This window comes from Gobio gobio (genome assembly GCF_949357685.1).
Source record: "Gobio gobio genome assembly, chromosome: 13".
In the NCBI taxonomy this organism is placed as follows: domain Eukaryota; kingdom Metazoa; phylum Chordata; class Actinopteri; order Cypriniformes; family Gobionidae; genus Gobio; species Gobio gobio.
This window is the reverse complement of record NC_137106.1, coordinates 43,048,367-43,066,145: the sequence shown is the minus strand read 5'-3', so window position 1 is coordinate 43,066,145 and position 17,779 is coordinate 43,048,367. Positions and strand designations below refer to the sequence as shown.

Sequence of the window (17,779 nt, the reverse complement as noted above, 5' to 3'; positions counted from 1 at the left end):
ATTCTGTGTAATTCATTTAAATGCAAAAACATATGTTGGTGTGGTAAGTTGCTGGTTAAATTTTTGCATGGACCATTATCACTGTCCTCGAGCAAGGCAGAGATATTCCTAAAGTTCTGACCCTTTCACACACTTGTGGATTATCTTCACTGTCTGCTGTAAAATTATAATGCTATGTTTGTCGTGTATATGATACTTGTATATCTGTGATACACTTGAGTGAGCTAATTAACTCTAACAATGCGTCAGTTATTGCACTGAATAACGCATTTCTATGGATAAAAAGCATCTAGAAATAGTGGAGTGGAAACGGTGAGCGGATGCAGGAAAGGTTCATGATCCAAGTGCCCAAAACATGCGAATTCTTTATTTTAAGCTTCAAACGAATGCATTAGCATTTAACATACCCTGTCATGCGCTTAAACCCCTTAACCCTCTCGAGTCGGCCGTCGCGCCGGCGTGATTGGCTTGCTTTTATTATCAGTGCCAAAGAGACTCAAATAACGCTGTCGTTTTTTTTTTATCATTCAGGCAAGTGTTATACATCATTATAATCTGTTAAGTTTCTATTTTTTTTTGTGTACAGTCACAATAAAAACAAATTGTTGTGCTTTTTGCAAAATAAAGAAATCTAACATGATGCGCGATCTGCAGCCTCTCTGTCAAAGACGTTAATTCAGATAGTCATCAGAAAAATGACCTCTAGCTTAGTGAATACTTGTCTCACAAACATGAGACATATGTCTAAAGAAACGCTGAAATGTCAGGTTTTAAACACTGTAAAGCAAATCAAAAACAAATATTCTGTGTTTTTGTAATCTGGTTGAAAGCGGAGATGTTAGTCTTTCCTGAGCGGCTCATTATACACTAATGCGACCACGCCCACGAAGCGCGCGTTCTATTGAGATTCAAATACTGAGGCTCCGGAGACGACGCCCACACACACATCATCTGTGCTGCATTCCTACTTCAACTACATCGTTTTGAGACCCGTTTAATAATCCTGGAATAATTCTCCATGACAAGCTGTTAATTTCTGAAAGAAACGGATTCCACCGCTGTGTGTAAGTAGGCAAAGTTTACTCTGTAAGCATCTGTGAATATTAAACGCAAAAACCTGCGCGAGGACGCACTGAAGCTTTCTTTGTTTAAATTAGCTCAAAATTACTGTCAGATGTAAGTAATTACCTTGACTAACTATACATCATTTAAAAGATCTAAGACTAAGCTTCCATTTTTTACCTCTGTTTTATTCTCAGTCATATAGTGACCGTAATTTGTTAATGTGTCAGGAGTTATGAATATGAAAACCACGTCGGTACCTTTGATTGTAATATGAGCGTCAGCTGATGTCATTCATAAAAAAACTCCTCTATTCTCCTCATGAAGACTCACGACAAAACAACATCCCTCAGGGCTTTTAGTTCAAAAGTGTGCAGATGAGGAGAAATCTTGATAGATTCTCATATGACTGTGTCAAATTTCTATACAGAGAAGTGTTATTTCAATCTGTTGTGTTTTCAGTTCATACCGGCAGCCGGAGGGCGCTCCGTGCTCATGTAGTCCATATATAGCACGCATGAAGAAGATACCATGTGACATTGACATAAACAGCTTCCAGAAATCGCTATAACATGCAAATAGACACATTTGAAGATAATAAACACACAATTGCAACAATATATGGCTTATCTGTGTTAGGGCTGCTCGATTATGGAAAAAATCATAATCACGATTATTTTGGTCAATATTGAAATCACGATTATGTAACACGATTATTTCACATGACTTTGGGAATGTGTTGTATTTATTAAAAATACACCTTTCAACAATTCAATTGAAATTGTAACATTTGTTGTACTTTTTGAACTATTAAAATAAATAATATAACATCTATTCAAATCAAAGTATAAAAGTATTCACGTAAAAATGATAACCACAAATAAATAAGATAAACAATTTGGTTCGGCTAGATATGCTTTTCAGGTACGTCTAACATTAGTTTTTAGGTACAGAAATGTATCAAATGTAAAATAACATTGCATATTTGAGTGCATAAATGAAAGATTAATCCTATTAAACTTACAAAAGCTATTCAATCAAGTGCAGTGAATGATGTCCTTTAGAGCTGCAACTAACGATTATTTTTTCTGTCGACTAATCTAACGATTATTTTTTCGATTAGTCGACTAATCTAACGATTATTTTTCCAGATTAATCTTATTATTCTTTTTTACTGATTATTGTATTTCAAAGAGGGTAGTGAATTTGTATATTATTTTAACATGAAATCAATGAATGATGACAATATTAATTGTATTTCAGGAAGGTAGTGTATAGTATGCCGTTTTATAATGAAATATATGAACACAAGAAGCTTTTTAAACATAATATATAATGATACTATTCATCATAAAATGTATACAGAGTAGGCCTAATTAGGAAAAGTTGTTTACTATAGTAGTTGAGTATGATTTACTTATTGATTTGTGTCAGTAGTAAACGAAAATGCACTTGTATTTATCTGCAAAAGGTTCACATACAGGAGCTTTCAGCATAGTTTTAATAAAGTATAACTAGTCGTCTATTTTGAAGATACATGTGCATAAACAACGACTAAAGCTGCCAGAAGTTTTTGCCCAAACTTCAAAGACACATTTAAATGATTAAAGCTAGAGGCATATCTTAACTGTAATGTTACTTTAATCATGTAAACTACCTATATACAGCAAGTTATTATGCATATGTGTTTGGGACAGAGCGGAACCAGGTCGCATATACAGGAGATATATGCAGCCCATAATAAATAAAAGCACGAGACGTACTGGGGTCGGAGAAGAACCCCGGGAAATGTGACCGTCTGTTGCAATACACGCGTGGCGCGTTCAGCTGCGCGAGAGAACACTGGCAGCAGGGTTGCCAGGTTTACACAACAAAACCCACCCATTCGTTACTCAAAACTAGCCCAAAACAAGCCCAATCGCGTTTCGGGGAGGTTCTCTGGTAAACATCGCGTTCGGGGGGTTAAATATGTGTGTTTTTTTGCTTCAACCCGCGGACATGAGACACAGCCCGCGGCAACAGTGTAGAAGTAGCCCAATTCCGCGGAAAAAAGCGGACTTGGCAACACTGACTGCAGTGTGAAAGCTCCCGCTCTCCACGCGCTCAGCTTCTGCTCTGCTCAGTGTGAAACCGGCGTTACAGAGCGAACAAAGCACAGTTTTATTCGGCTTCTGTTTAAAGTACTCCCACACTTTTGAATGTCGCGGTCTGGCTTTATATGATAAATGATCATTTTCACTATGCCCGGGAGCAGAAGCTGCCATTATTCTAGATCTTCTGTTCCATTCTAGAACGTAAATAATGTGCCGCCGACGCGTCGACGCATTTCACGCACGTCGACGTATTTTCGTAGTCGACGTCATCGACGACGTCGACGCGTCGTTGCAGCCCTAATGTCCTTGTCTTTTGTTGTTTGACATAAAGAGGCAGTAGCCTTTACTGCTGTCTGTTTAAAGACCTAATGATCGGATATGGATCGTCTTTATCGACTGTATAAAGTTCACTTAAGGCATATACAGACTATGTCTGCTAGGATACTCATCAAGTTGGACATGTTGACATACGTTTTGTGTGAGTTTGTCCGTTCAAGAGCAAGACTTGAAAGAGGACTCAATATTTGCGCGCTGAGAGACGTGTGCGCGCTCTCGGATGAGCGCACAGAGATACATTTTCTGACGGCGCGTGCGGCTTCTCATTCGCGTCTTCTGGCACTAAACCCGGGTGATGACGGGGAAAACGACTGGTCATATTCGAAAATATGGCAGCACTCGCATGCATTGAACAAAGTTTACAAAGAGAGAATTATTTGAAAAATATTAGGGGGAAAAAGGACGTTTACATGGCATCCCTGCTCTCGTCAGTTTTTGTTTCTTTATTAGATTGTCATAGGTCACTCTGTTTAATTTTCAAGTGGTTAAACAAATTTGTGGTGTTCCCTTGCGTTGCAGCCACTACCATGTAGCAAATCTTGCACGTAGCATGTTTCTGCTCGTCGTCTGATTCCTCGAAGCCAAACTGTTCCCAGACAACGGAGTTGGTTTTGCCTTTTTTGTTCACCAAACGCTGCTGTAACTGCTCTCCTTCTGCCATCTTTACTCGCTCCGAGTTTTTAAATTCCAGCGGATGATATGCACACGAGACTCACAACCTGAGAGAGATTTGTGGCTTCGGGAGGGGCGGATGAGCGTGTGCGCGTTTCATTCAGAACGCAAGACAAAATAAGAGTGTTCTAGCAAAACTGAACATGGCCAAATAATCGTTTTTTCTCGATTGTACTGTTTTGGTGATCGTTGGGAGGCAAAATCGAAATCGAAATTCGATTAATTGCACAGCCCTAATCTGTGTTATTTATATCATGTTGGCTTGGCTATTTATAACATGTGACTTGTGATATAAAGTAAGTTTAGAGTAAAAACATGGTTTTAATCTCATTAATTGTTGTGTTTTAATAAATTGGTGTAATAAATCATAAATTATGGTTTAATAAATCATAAATTGTTGTGGCAGATAATATAGATTGTTTTAAGTTATCTGGTCTACCTTTATGAAGCAACTCTGCACTGTGCCCAAGCAGAATATCCCATTGGGGACAATAAAGTTAACTAACTAATAACAAAGCAAAAACTCACTTCATTTGACCCCCCCACCAGCAATTTTTACTTATCTAGTAAATTAATCTTGATTTAAGAATTTTAAATATTTGGACTGGAAACAAGAAAAATTACCAAATAAGAAGAGCATTTTTTGCAGTGTAGTCAAATCTTCTGATCATTTAAAATATAATAGGCCTTTGTTGAATACATTCCAAATAAAATAAACTACAAAGAAATATATTTCTTTTGCTCTGTTGCTCTCTGTCACAGGCCTACCTGAAGCTCATTCATTATGCAGCTCATTAATGCGGGCTATTATGTCCTTTGTTATCTCATCATTATTCATTAGATATCACGCCTCCTCGCATATTGGCTTTGTGAAGAGAAACTGTCTAACAAATTATAAATCAGTGTATTTTTTTATGTGAATGAGTAGGCTCAATGATTCTCACATCAGTATAAAGAACAAACTATGGAAATACAAGATGGAGTCAAAAGTCTTGTGAACACATATCTATTGTGTGTTTTGAGGCCTTAATTTTAAAACAAAGTTTTTTGTTTCAAAAACCATGCATAAACATTTTTCTCTCAAAAATACAAGCATGTACATAGATGTTGATTTATTAACATGTATGTGTGCATTAAAAGTACAATTTCGGCAGTGAGAACGATTCTTAGCCAAATGAAGATTAAGATGTGTTCTGGCGTCTGGGGTCTTTATTGAACCAATCAGATAAGGATAAATCCAGAGTCAGCGAGCAGCTCATGTGATTGGTTACAGAAGAAGCTGGACCCGCCTTCCCCCTCGCGCTTGCAAAACTGAGCGAGTGAGAGAATCGTGCCAAAACTTTAAGCGCAGCTAAAAGAAAGACGGAACTGTACAAATCGGTTTCTTTCGGGAGCTTTTTTGCCCTACGTTCACAACAAGTCATTTAGGCATTTGCAGCAGTTTATATTTTTTACACAAAGTTTAGTTTTACACGGTCAATCTGGTTTGCAGTTCCTGACTCTGATGTTTTCGCTTGCAAATCAATGTTCACAGTCGTGCAATGATTTTGGCCGTATCTTGGCGAAAGAAACATGTCAAAAGTCTTAGCGCGGAAAAATGGAAGTCAGAAGAATACAGATCATGTTTATTTTGCGTTAACATGAAGCTGCAGTTTCACAATACATGAATTACACTTAAGAATAACAGTAAAATGCTGCAAATATTTTTTTCTTACACTTGAAAGGCAATTTACACCTTTGCAAAACTTATCTTGCGCATTCAAATTTAATTTATGCTTGCAATCTTATGTACACTTTCACAAATCTTACCCTGCGCTTGCGATTCTTTAAGGCATCAATTTACCTTCATACCCAGCCACCGCATCGGAGACATAGGAGTGTTATTAAGCATTAATGGCAAGGAAAGCGTGTTATAGCCTACTTGAGCACCACTTTATTTTGGCTCAGAATTTCATTTGTTGGAAATATGAACTTAATTTAGAAATGCTTTTGAAATTAAAAACTTTGCATTTAATAAGCAAAATACATTTTTGAAATGGGGAGGCAGCCGCAGCGAGTGCAGACACAGAGCGGCCAGAGGAACGGAGGAGCGACTGCTGCAAGGCACTTGTGCAAAACTGCGGAAAAACTGCCTAATACGTGTGGGTGTTGAACCCTCTCACTGGGAAAAGACCTGCTCACGGGTGCGACACCCCTGAGCAGGTCGTAGTTTGTCCATTTTATCTTAAATGAAGCCAATTCACCAGCATACGAACATTTGCCTATCAACGTGTTTTTCTGTTTGGCCTGTGACCACGCGCGCACGCGTTGGATAACGAATCGCGATGCATCAACCTTTTCTCCCACCCCTAATTGATAGACATTATGAATGATAATGCTGCCCTCAATTGTTAGTCTGGAGCCTTAAAATAAACTTAAAATAAAACTGCACATTGTAATTTCTGTAAGTTAGAGGTTCAATGTGTAGTATTTATGAGGATCTATTGACAAATGCAATATAATATGCATAACTCTGTTTTCAGTGGTATAAAGACCTTACATAATGAGCTGCTATGTTTTTATTACCTTAGAATGGGCCATTTCTATCTACATACTCCGCGGGTCCCCTCACAGTGAAGTCACCATTTTGCATCATCATGTTTCTTCAGTGGCCCTTAGTGTACAAACAGAGCACTAGTCACTCTGCTCTCTCCGACGATGCATTTTTGTTCTGTGTCGGCCACCGTAGCTTCTCTGTGCCTCGAAAGGGAGGGGTGAGTGGTTGCAATTCACAACCTCCCCGCTAGATGCCTGCACCTTTACTGACAAATAAATGCCTTGGTAATAAATTGACTTAATGGTCAAAATGGGGGGAAATGTGAATAACTGCGCTCTGCAGGTTGATTTAAGGTGTGCCCCTAAATTGTATGCTTGTGCTCTTAAAATGTTCAGTTAGGTGCTGCAGTGCTCCTAGTAAAAAAAAAAGTTGCTTTATATAACACACATTTGTTTTAGGGCTACAACTAACTATTATTTTAGTTATCAATCAATCTGCCAATTATTTATTTGGTATTATTTGACATGTTTATTACATCTCATTACGGCATCTCGCGCACATAAAAACCAGGTGCAGATGCGAGCACACAGAAAAATATACGCGCAAAAACCACTCTTGCCAGGGTGGATTTCTGCTACAAATGCATTTCCACGAGCTCAGGTTTGTGACGAGTTCTCGCTCAACCCTCTATATGCCCTGCAATTGTTTAGCACTTTCTCGCTCTTCAAGTTGACTTTGGAGGTATGGACAATGGCTAATGTCTCTGCTCCTTTAATTGGTCGCTTTCAACACCAACCTCGACCCTCTGGTACCTGTATATGACAAACCTTGCCATGATGTTCTGCTGTACTGTGTTTGTTGTTCTGTTGTTGAACTTCTTGTCGACCAGTGTGCCTCTAGTTTGCAGAATCTGCAGAATCTCTTTATTTGCAAATACGGCATAACCACAAATGTCGTTCTTACAAGAACTACTGAATAATAAAGTACATAAATTGTTGTCCATCATAAACATGATGCTATCTTTATAGTGCCCACTGGCAACATTGTTGCTTTTAGTATGTCATCTTAAAATGCATAAAAGGAGTAAAATAAAAAATAGCTTTTAGATAATTGTGACAACACTCCTCAGTGTCTCAAGGTTTTGGCTCACAGAAGGCATACTGCAGTAGAGACACCAACCCACTGTACAGCATCCTGCAACTCTCTGTGTCATAATACACTCAAAATGAAGTAAAAGGAATAAAACTGACTGACTAGACTAACCAAGTGGGCTAAACGAGTAGGGCTGCAACAAAATTATTATTTTAATAATCGATTTAGATTTGATTTGGTTTATATCTGCTCATTACGCTGTGCCCTCTTGTTGGCTTAGGAGACAATACAGTACTTTTCCCCCTCTAACAAAGTATGTGTTTAGAATTTGAACATAATTAGAATATTATTAAAATAAGAAATTTGAATTTAGCTTTTCAGCCATTTTGGCAGCCCTAAAGGTCATTGTAGATGTGGCTGTTCCGGTGTAGAGAGGGTAGAGTGAGTGCTTGTCACAGCCCTGTGCTTGCGGGACTGTATTTGTGCATGAGAAGCAGAAAAAAAAAATCCCTTGCGAGTGGTTTTCCACACGTGGATACTGTTCTATGTATAAATACTCCTAGGATGGTTTTCTGTACCTGAATACTGTATGCTTGTAGCGTGTATGCGCTATGTTTGTTATGCACGCATTTGAGACTAAATAAACTGTATACTGCTCTAATAAATCTACCATTACTTGCATTAAATGTAACATTTACACACACTCACAAACTAAATTTAATGGGTTTAGTTAAATTGTAATGCATTAAGAATTTCTCTAAAATGTCCCAACTCATTATTCACTCCTGGAGAAAACATCTACTGTATTAACCTATTAATATGAATGATATTAAAGTTTAAACATGCAATACAGACACAGATTTAACTGCTGTGACATATAAACAAATATTATGTAACAATGAAATAAAACTACTCCTCCTAAAGAAGAACACAATGTCTTATTTTCAATGAATGATATGCATTCTTTATAACAACTCGCATACAACATTCCTTATAGATTAAATATGGATTAAATAATTAATGTATTATAAATATAATGAATCCTTATTAAAACTAAAGAGGTGATTTCCTCTGTCTTTTGTTGTTTGATTAATATTAAGAGCACAAATGGAAGCAGGTTAATGGACTGCTGTCACTTTAAGAACGAATGCTGACCAAAAATGACAATAGATATTAGTCATAATTTTTGTCATTCAAAGCTGGTTTTGATTTTCATCTCGTTTTTGTCTGTGAAAAATGTTGTTGATTTAAAATGTTGACAAATTATTTGTCAACGAAATTAACATAGCAACAGATTGAAAAATGAATGGGCCAAAAAAGGCAAGTGAATAAAAACGTGTCTTTAGTCTTGCAAACTATACCACCCCTGCTTTACTACTGTTAACAAGCTAACGCTAACTTGTCATGCTTGTCAAGCTGGATAACGAGTAAACAAGCACCAGAAGAGCTACTGGAGGGACGTCACGCTCCTCACTTCCAAACGGAACAAAAGTGGGATTTTGAAGTGACTTAACGTTCCCCTGCTGTTGAACTCCCTTCCTCCTCATAAAGGACTCCAAGATGTTTTCGTTTTAGGTGCTGAATCACCACCGTGGCGCTCCCGTGCCATGCCATGTCGCGTCGCTTTTGCTGATTTATTAATGACGCTGTTCGACTGGTACAGCTCGCTTCCACTCTGCTTTGCGCTCAACCATGCTTTTTTTATACTCAAACATCTCCGTCTTATTGAGGGGCATAATAGTTGCGCGACACAACGAATCGATAATGAAAATCGTTGCCAACTTTTTTAATAAACGAATTTTACCGATTTTAGCGATTCGTTGTTGCAGCCCTAATATATTTTATTTTAAATTTTTTTCTATAGTTATCTTGTGTACCTGGTATAGTGTCTTCTGTACTCTCCTCTTTGTGTCCGTCTTTAGTGTGTCTCGTCTCTGGCATGTGTTAATGTCCATTTTATGGACTTTTGTAATATTTCCACAAAAAATGACATTTTGGGAAATGCAGTTTGTCCACAACAGAGATCGATGGGGAAAACACAAGAAAATAAACATTTAAAAAAACACCAGATCATGTGTTTGGAGCAAAAAAACGATTGCTAATTGACCCACCGTTCGGGTGCAACCGAACTCAGACCAAATCCTTCAGGTAGTCTCAGGTTCAGTACCCCGGTCCGCATGACAGCTTTCACATTACCAATTTTTTATGCAAACCATGCCCCGTTTTGAACTAAACTGTGAAAACGCTCAAGTCTTTAAAGGGATAGTTCACCCCAAAATGAAAATTGTAATTTACTCACCCTTATGTTGAACACAAAAGATGATGTTATGAAGAATGTTGGTAACCAGACAGTTGATGGTAGCATTGACTTGCATAGTATTTTTTCCTACCATGCAGTCCTCCAGAAAAATGCGGCTTTTTTTTTGTGATTGTTGCGGGCAAAAATCCTTGATTATGCGGCACGTTTTCTTAAAAAATGCGATGGAAAATGCTGGATATTTATGCAATTTTATGCAATGAAATTTTGTGCGCAAAAAAAACCTAAATAACGACTTGTATAGTGATGACCGATTTAAAAAAAAAACAGCATCATGAAGCTTCAAAGCGTTATGAATCAGTGAGTCGATTCATGATTCGGATCGCGTGTCAATTTGCTGAAATACATGACTTTGGCGATCCAAACCGCTGAATCGACTCAAGCTTCATGATGCTGTTTTTTTAAATCGGTCAACACACCGGGAAACTGCTTTGCGCTGCCTTTAGCTGTTATTTTTGTTGGCAAATGGGAATTTGCGTGCTTCATCATGGTTTCACCGATATCTATGTTTTCACCACGGGGTTTGCAGCTTTTCGATGACGTTCGCGTCGGGTAATTACGTCACTTCAAAACGTTCCCATGGCAATAGGGGGAAATGGCGGCTCTTGTGTGAAGTAAACGAACATTTTTCAACTTTCTGCTAATATAAAAATGTTTAAATATATTGCTCTTATTAAATATAGGTTACCATTGTTCTTTTATAGTATCACACTGAGCTGACAGACAGCTTCTGTGACTATAAAAGGAGCTCTTTACAATTCTGTGTAATTCAGTCACAATTTGAAGAAAAGTTTTTCATTAGACTTTGTGACTTCCTACTGTTGTCCTAAGCCACCACCTACTGGTTATAGTGGTAATTTCATGTATTTTTCAAATAAAAGTGCTTGTTTGACACAAAGTGGTCTACCTTTAAACTTTTAGTTTTACAAATCATCACATAAAAAATTAACATTAAAATGTGATAATATTTAGAGCTTTGAAGTTCTGGAAAAAGTGTGAAGCACTTGAAAACCCTTAAAGTGCTTGAATTTCAATCTCAAAAGGTTGTACGAACCCTGAGATGAATAATGACAACATAAAAAAAAATATATATATATCTTCCAAAGTACCATGTGGGGTTTCTACATTAAATCCATGGTGAATGTTTCTCCTGGTCTCCACGTTAGCTCTGTTTGATCTGATATCTGTGGTTTATAACACTTCCACTACATCTCGCAATAGTGATGTTATTAATTCTGTGGTGAATTCAAACTCTTCCTCACTGGATCTCCCAGCGCTGTGTATCGGTGTCATGAGATCAGCCCATGTATGAGCTCGTGAGTAGCCCCCCCAGTGCTCAAACGAGTAGCGCAGTTCCGTTCAGACTTCAAACACACTTTGCAGCGGGGTATTGTTTGTTCTGCAACTGACGCCGAAAAACCGAACCAATTACGAATTACACTTTGTTGTGGGATGACTCTGTCCTTGTTGTTTGTGTATCTTTATGGCAAACCCGCGGGGGGAGGACTGAGCCCAGAGGGGAGCATCGGCAGATATTAATGAGAAAACCGATTTTCATTCAAACAAGTCGACGTAAACTTGATAAAATCAATTTATTGCCCAGCCCTAGGGATGGCAGCAACTTTTTATACAACTTAATTTTGCAGATAAATAAAATTCAAGTACGAATTCTTTTGTGTAATGCACAGAAAACATTATTCAAACAAAGTTTCTTACCTGCAGCCTAATGTAACGCATTTGGTTTTAAACATTTTGTTCTCTTAATGAAATGAAAACTGGTGTCTTGTTAATAAAGGAACGGATAGTGTGAATTAGGGAATAGGGATGTCATGGTACCAAAATTCCAGTAGTCGGTACCAATACCATAAAAATGTATGGTACTCGGTACCACAGCAAAATGTTTTTATTATTTTTATTTAACTATTTAAAAAAATGTTTTAATTCAATACGTTTATTATTTATCATGATAATCATTATAAGTAAATAATACATTAACATTTAAAGGCTGTATGCTGTTTAAAAGTATACATTGTTTATAAAAAAGATCAAGTGAAAAATAAGCAACCATCTAGGCATAATTATTATTACATAGAGACGTAGCTAAATCTACTGTAGACTACAACAGTAGCCCATTATATATTGTGTCAATATCTTCACGTTAGATCAAACCTTTATTTTCACAGGTTGCCGTGAAGACCTTTGAGTGTCTGTGTTCATATCATATAACCGTTTTCTCAAATGAAACGGTAAATTCTCATGAAGTGACTGTTTATGCATTTGTGTCCTCATATGGTGACACACTGCAGAGACGACAGAAGACAGCGAGCGAGTGTCATACGCACCTGCGCATCTGCACCCGTCATTCACACAGTCCAAGTCCAAATAATGGATGTTGCACCGGTCTTTTTCACCAGCTCCTCTGTTTCGCTTTCAGCTATGTTTACTCAAGATGACGAATACACTGATGCGTTGCAGCCAGTTGCAGCTCGTGGCTCTAAATTTCACGGGTAGATTGGGTCATAAACAGGCATTATCGCGATAATGCCATAGAATTAAAATCTCTATCGTTGGCCAATTTTGGCTCATTTATATTGCATATCGTTTATATCGCCCATTGCTTTCCAGCCCTACCCACATGACAGCATGAAGCGCAACATTTTGCTATTCATTTTTAATTTATTCCAATATGTGCTGCTGCAAACACACCAAGCCAACATTAATTTATATGTGTGACACTTGTGTAATAATCTTCGTTTCATTTTAATTTGAAAAGCAATCAATTAATCCTAAAGGGAGCGGCAGTATTGCACAGCTGTCAAGAGGCTTTCTTGCTGTTTATTTTCAAAAAGTATGTTTTCATGTCCTGTCTCGCTCATTTATACAGTTTTTTTTTTTTGTCGCTGTGCCTTATTATATCGCCTTATTACAAACGACAGTGTTGTTTACTGTAACGTTTGTTTATACACTGGTTTTATTGTTGCCGCCGGTCACTGGAAGGCTACATTACCCATCACTGCTTGAGAACCACAGCAACAGAACTATTGCAAAAAATGGAAAATAAAAATAAAACCAAGATTTGGACTTGGACCTCAAAGACTTGAGATTTGACTTGGCCTTGAGGGACTATGTAGGCCTAATTTAGGGCTGAACGATATATCGTTATCGTATCTATATCTAGATATGAACTTTCAAGATATTACTATCGAAAAAAGCAACGATATAGACGATATAGATTTCCCCTCTCTGCGCTCGCCCTGCATACAACTCTGGCAGTCACAACAAACATCAGTTTTACGAGTGCCCTTGAATGCACCGCTAAAGCCAGCGCGCACACACTACCAGGGACGTGGGAACTATATTGTGAGAGGGTGGGCGGCGTTTCCATGGTGACGCGTCATTGCTTGTCACGTGACACACCGCAGCAGCAACAGTGCTGAATGAATGATGATCTGCTTTTATGTCATTTTTTCCTTTTTTATTCAGAATATTCACAAATGTGTTAGCTATGGCATGAAATATCTGATATTCCGATTGTCAAATACATGCAAGTGGAAGTATATTGTTGTTTAAACACCTTTATAACGATCGCGTTAGTTGAGCAGTATGCGCGATGGGCGCCGCCGTGTTAGTTTGTGCCGCAGACGCAGTTCAGAGAATCGGATCTGTTGGATTTACAACCTCTATGTTTACAACACGTGAATTCATCCACTTCTCCCGAAATACTTAAAAGTAAGTGGCTGGTGAACTGGGAATAGAATAGAGTAAACATTGAAGTTACTTACACAATGTGTCTCTGATATGAATAAAACGTGTAGAATTATAATGGAAAGGATTATTATTACCTCTTCCATAGACATCAGTGTGTATTTTACAAACTCTAAATGTATTTTTTTAGTACTTATGTGAATTTATATGTTTGAAACCTAAAATAAACAGTATGTGGTTGAAAACACTGAAAAGTTGTGATATAATATGACAGCTCTGAGCGCGCCTGTCTCTGGCTAAATTCAACATTTGAATTTAGCAGTTGATCATGTGATGCACTTGATCATACGCTCCAGGGACCAGCCTAGACTGATTACACCTGTGTGATTGTACGTGCGAAAGGCTTAAAAACAATACATTTTCTGACACAAATTTATGAAATGTAGGCTTAAATCAAACACATTTTAATTCAGATTCTGGTTTTCACCGAACACGTAGTCATATTGTATTGTATCGATATCGAGATATCTGGCATGAAAATCGAGATATGAAATTTTGTCCATATCGTTCAGCCCAAGCCTATACTAGACATGTGCCGGTAAACGGTAATACGATATACCGCAATAATGAACATGCACAATATTGTTATCGTGGGCACTTCAAAATACCGTGAATAATTATTTATTACGAATTATTCCGATTTTTAGAATGAATTTTAAGAATACTTTACCCATCAACCGTTTAAAATGAAAAACATGTCAAAGAGGAACGCGCACTGATGTAAATAGACCGTGCATGAGCCGAGCACATGGCTGAATGAGGAGACACGCTGAAGTGCACATTCATTCTTCGACAGCAGAGGGCGCTGACGGAACAGCAGAAATGCAGTTTCCCCAGTAATCACATAACCTAATACATAATACTTAAAGACTTAAGGCTATTAATTTTCAAACTTGCATTTTATATTTTATTCTGGACTAAATTACATGCCTATGAATATGTTCCTAAGCATGTATTAATCTTAGTTAAATGTACATTTCAGCATACCTATTGTTCTTTATAATTCTTTTGCACTTTAATCTGTTTTAAATATTTGTTTACTTTATACATTTTTGTGTATTGCTTTATTGTATTTAAATGTTTGGTTCTTTTGTTATAAGAAAGTGATTTAACCTGTTATAGTATGACAACACTTTTTTGCAACTTATTTCAATATCGTGATAATACCATATAACGTGATAAAAGCTTCAGCAATTAATCGCAACATGAAAATTTGATACCGGCACATGCCTAGCCTATACATTGAAAAAACTATCTTCATGGCCCACTTATGTTTGTCAGATAACCCATATGCAATGGTGAGTTATGGAAACACAGAGTTTGTTTCCGTACAATGTTTGTTTCCGTTGAATACATGTGACTTAAGTTACAGAGATGTTTGTTAATGTCCTTTTCTCACATGTCCAGCTCTGGGTCTTTATTTAATAGTTTGTGAAGTGATGTGAATATATAAATTAAATGTCCCTCTCCAATTCATGCAATTAATGTACATGTGTCTCTTAATCTTCACATTAAAGGTTGAGCTTCTTTTTTTATTGTGATCTTTTACAGTTCTACAAACATGTGGTCCAAGGTGTGGAGAAATTCATTCAAAAGGTCAGTTCTTATTGTCTTGCAAATGTAAAATACATGTATGGATATTCAGAGCTTCTACAGAGTTTGGAAAATGCCTAGAGAGAGCTCAAGTGTGCCTAAAATGTAATATTTATGAAAATAAAAATTACATGTCCTACATGGAAAATAAAGATAATGGCATTAATACGTTACCCTTTTAATGCATAATTTGTTTGATCATATGTGAAATTATCTTCATTTGCACAATTTCCAAGCATTTTTTGTGCAAAAACCTCATCATCATTCAGTGAAATTCACTGTTAAATCCAGAATGTCACTAGATCTTATCTGACAAAAGATTGAGGCCCCACTTTATATTTAGTGGCCTTAACTACTATGTACTTGCATCAAAAAATAAGTACAATGTACTTACTGTGTTGTATTGCAAAACACCTTTGCTGATATTGAGGTGGGATACGGGTAGGGTTAGGGACAGGTGTGGTGGTATGGGTAAGTTTAAGGGTAGGGTTAGGTGTAAGGGAAGGGTCAACTGTGTAATTACAAATGTAACTACAGAAATTAATTACAGATGTAATTACATGCAGGTAGTTTTTTAAATGTAAGTACAATGTAAAAACATGTATGTTCACAATAAGTGCATTGTATCAAATGATTAATTAAAATGTTAGTATATAGTAGTTAAGGCCACCTAATATAAAGTGGGTCCAAGATTGACTTGCCAACAAAACAGCACCAAAGATTTTTAGCATTAAGAGAGATTTGTAGATCCATGTATATATCAGCCTTATATGAAAATGCACATCCAGTCGCTTGCTTACCGCAGTGCAAGCATAGGCACTGTGTCGTTTCAGACGCAGATTCCCTGAGCACATGGAGTACATTTACAAACAGAGCTTCCACACCCAGAGCTTGGTGTTGTTTACCCTTGCCGTGTATAAAGCTGATGGTTGTAATTCATAATGCATAGAAAGTCATTGGCTGCAAAAATTATATAATATGTGTGTAATTTGAGCCTGGACCCTTTGCACCTTGTTTAATTATTCATTACTACTTCCACTTTTGTGTGTGTAGTGCAAGCCGGAGTACAAAGTCCCTGGACTGTATGTCATCGACTCCATTGTACGGCAGTCTCGTCACCAGTTTGGTCAAGAGAAAGATGTTTTCGCTCCACGCTTTAGTAAGAACATCATTAGCACTTTCCAAAACCTCTACCGCTGCCCGACGGATGACAAGGTGTGTTTTTTTGTTGCGTCACTGAAATCAAATGGTAAATATTTTGTCTAGACTATTTTCTCTTATGCTAATGCCCCCGTTTTAATGTTTGCATTCCAGAGCAAGATTGTCCGTGTGCTCAATCTATGGCAGAAAAACAACGTCTTTAAGAGTGACATCGTCCAGCCTCTACTGGATATGGCAGCAGGGCTCCCACCACCCAGTGTTACGCCTGTCTCTGCCAGCAGTGCCGTACCCGTCAACAGCACTACTCCCGGTAAGTTATATGCTATGCATGCATACTGCACAATAATGCATCACCTTTGTGAAACAATGCACTGTTGTGGCCACAGGTTCTACATTAAGTTGCACGGACGAGTGTTGAAATATGCAGGGACTCTTTTGTGCGCTTATAATGCCCCACTCATTTACCCACCCATCTTCCCTGAATATTTAATCTGAGAATGGTTGCAAAAATACACTAAATAAAAAACAAATGGTAATCTGGAAAATATGCTTTTGGGGTAAACTATATGACCAAAATCTTACATTATGATACAAGTAATTTTTTCACGATAATATATTTCACAATTCACAATGTAGTTATTTTTGCTTTAAATACGGTTTTTATGATATCAAAATTTAAAACCCCAATTTCAAAAAAACGAATACTAGCACAAGTAAAAAACAAAAAACTCAAGCTGACTGAAGAAAGAGTTAGTGATATAATACACTCATAAGGCATAACATTATGACAGGTGAAGTGAATAACACTGATTATCTCTTTATCACGGCAACTGTTAGTGGGTGGGATATATTAGGGCACGGTCATTTTTTTATTTATAATAGCACCTTAAAGCAACATTACTGCTGACCAAGGTGCTTCACAAAAACACAATAAAAATAACAGTACAAAAAAAACAAAAACCGTATAAAAATTTTAATTCAACAACTAAACCATCAAACCAAATTAAAATCAAAGCAAATAATTTAACTCACTAAGACTATTAGGCAGCAAGTGAAAGTTGATGTGATGGAAGCAGGAAAAATGGGCAGGCGTAAGGATTCGATCCATGGAGGCCCCACCTCGCAACTTACAGGACTTAAAGGATCTGCTGC

The 17,779-nt window shown here is 37.4% G+C and overlaps 1 protein-coding gene across 2 annotated transcripts in view; it reads left to right on the top strand.

Annotated features, from left to right (window-relative positions):
• Positions 1-17,779, top strand: part of scaf8 (SR-related CTD-associated factor 8) — a 62,381-nt gene that overhangs the window by 34,401 nt on the left and 10,201 nt on the right. For both annotated transcript variants that reach the window (XM_079833380.1, XM_079833381.1), the window contains 3 exons: positions 15,425-15,469; positions 16,520-16,681; positions 16,781-16,937. In XM_079833380.1, coding sequence (XP_079689506.1) covers positions 15,425-15,469; positions 16,520-16,681; positions 16,781-16,937 — 364 coding nt within the window. The remainder of the gene's footprint in view (positions 1-15,424; positions 15,470-16,519; positions 16,682-16,780; positions 16,938-17,779) is intronic.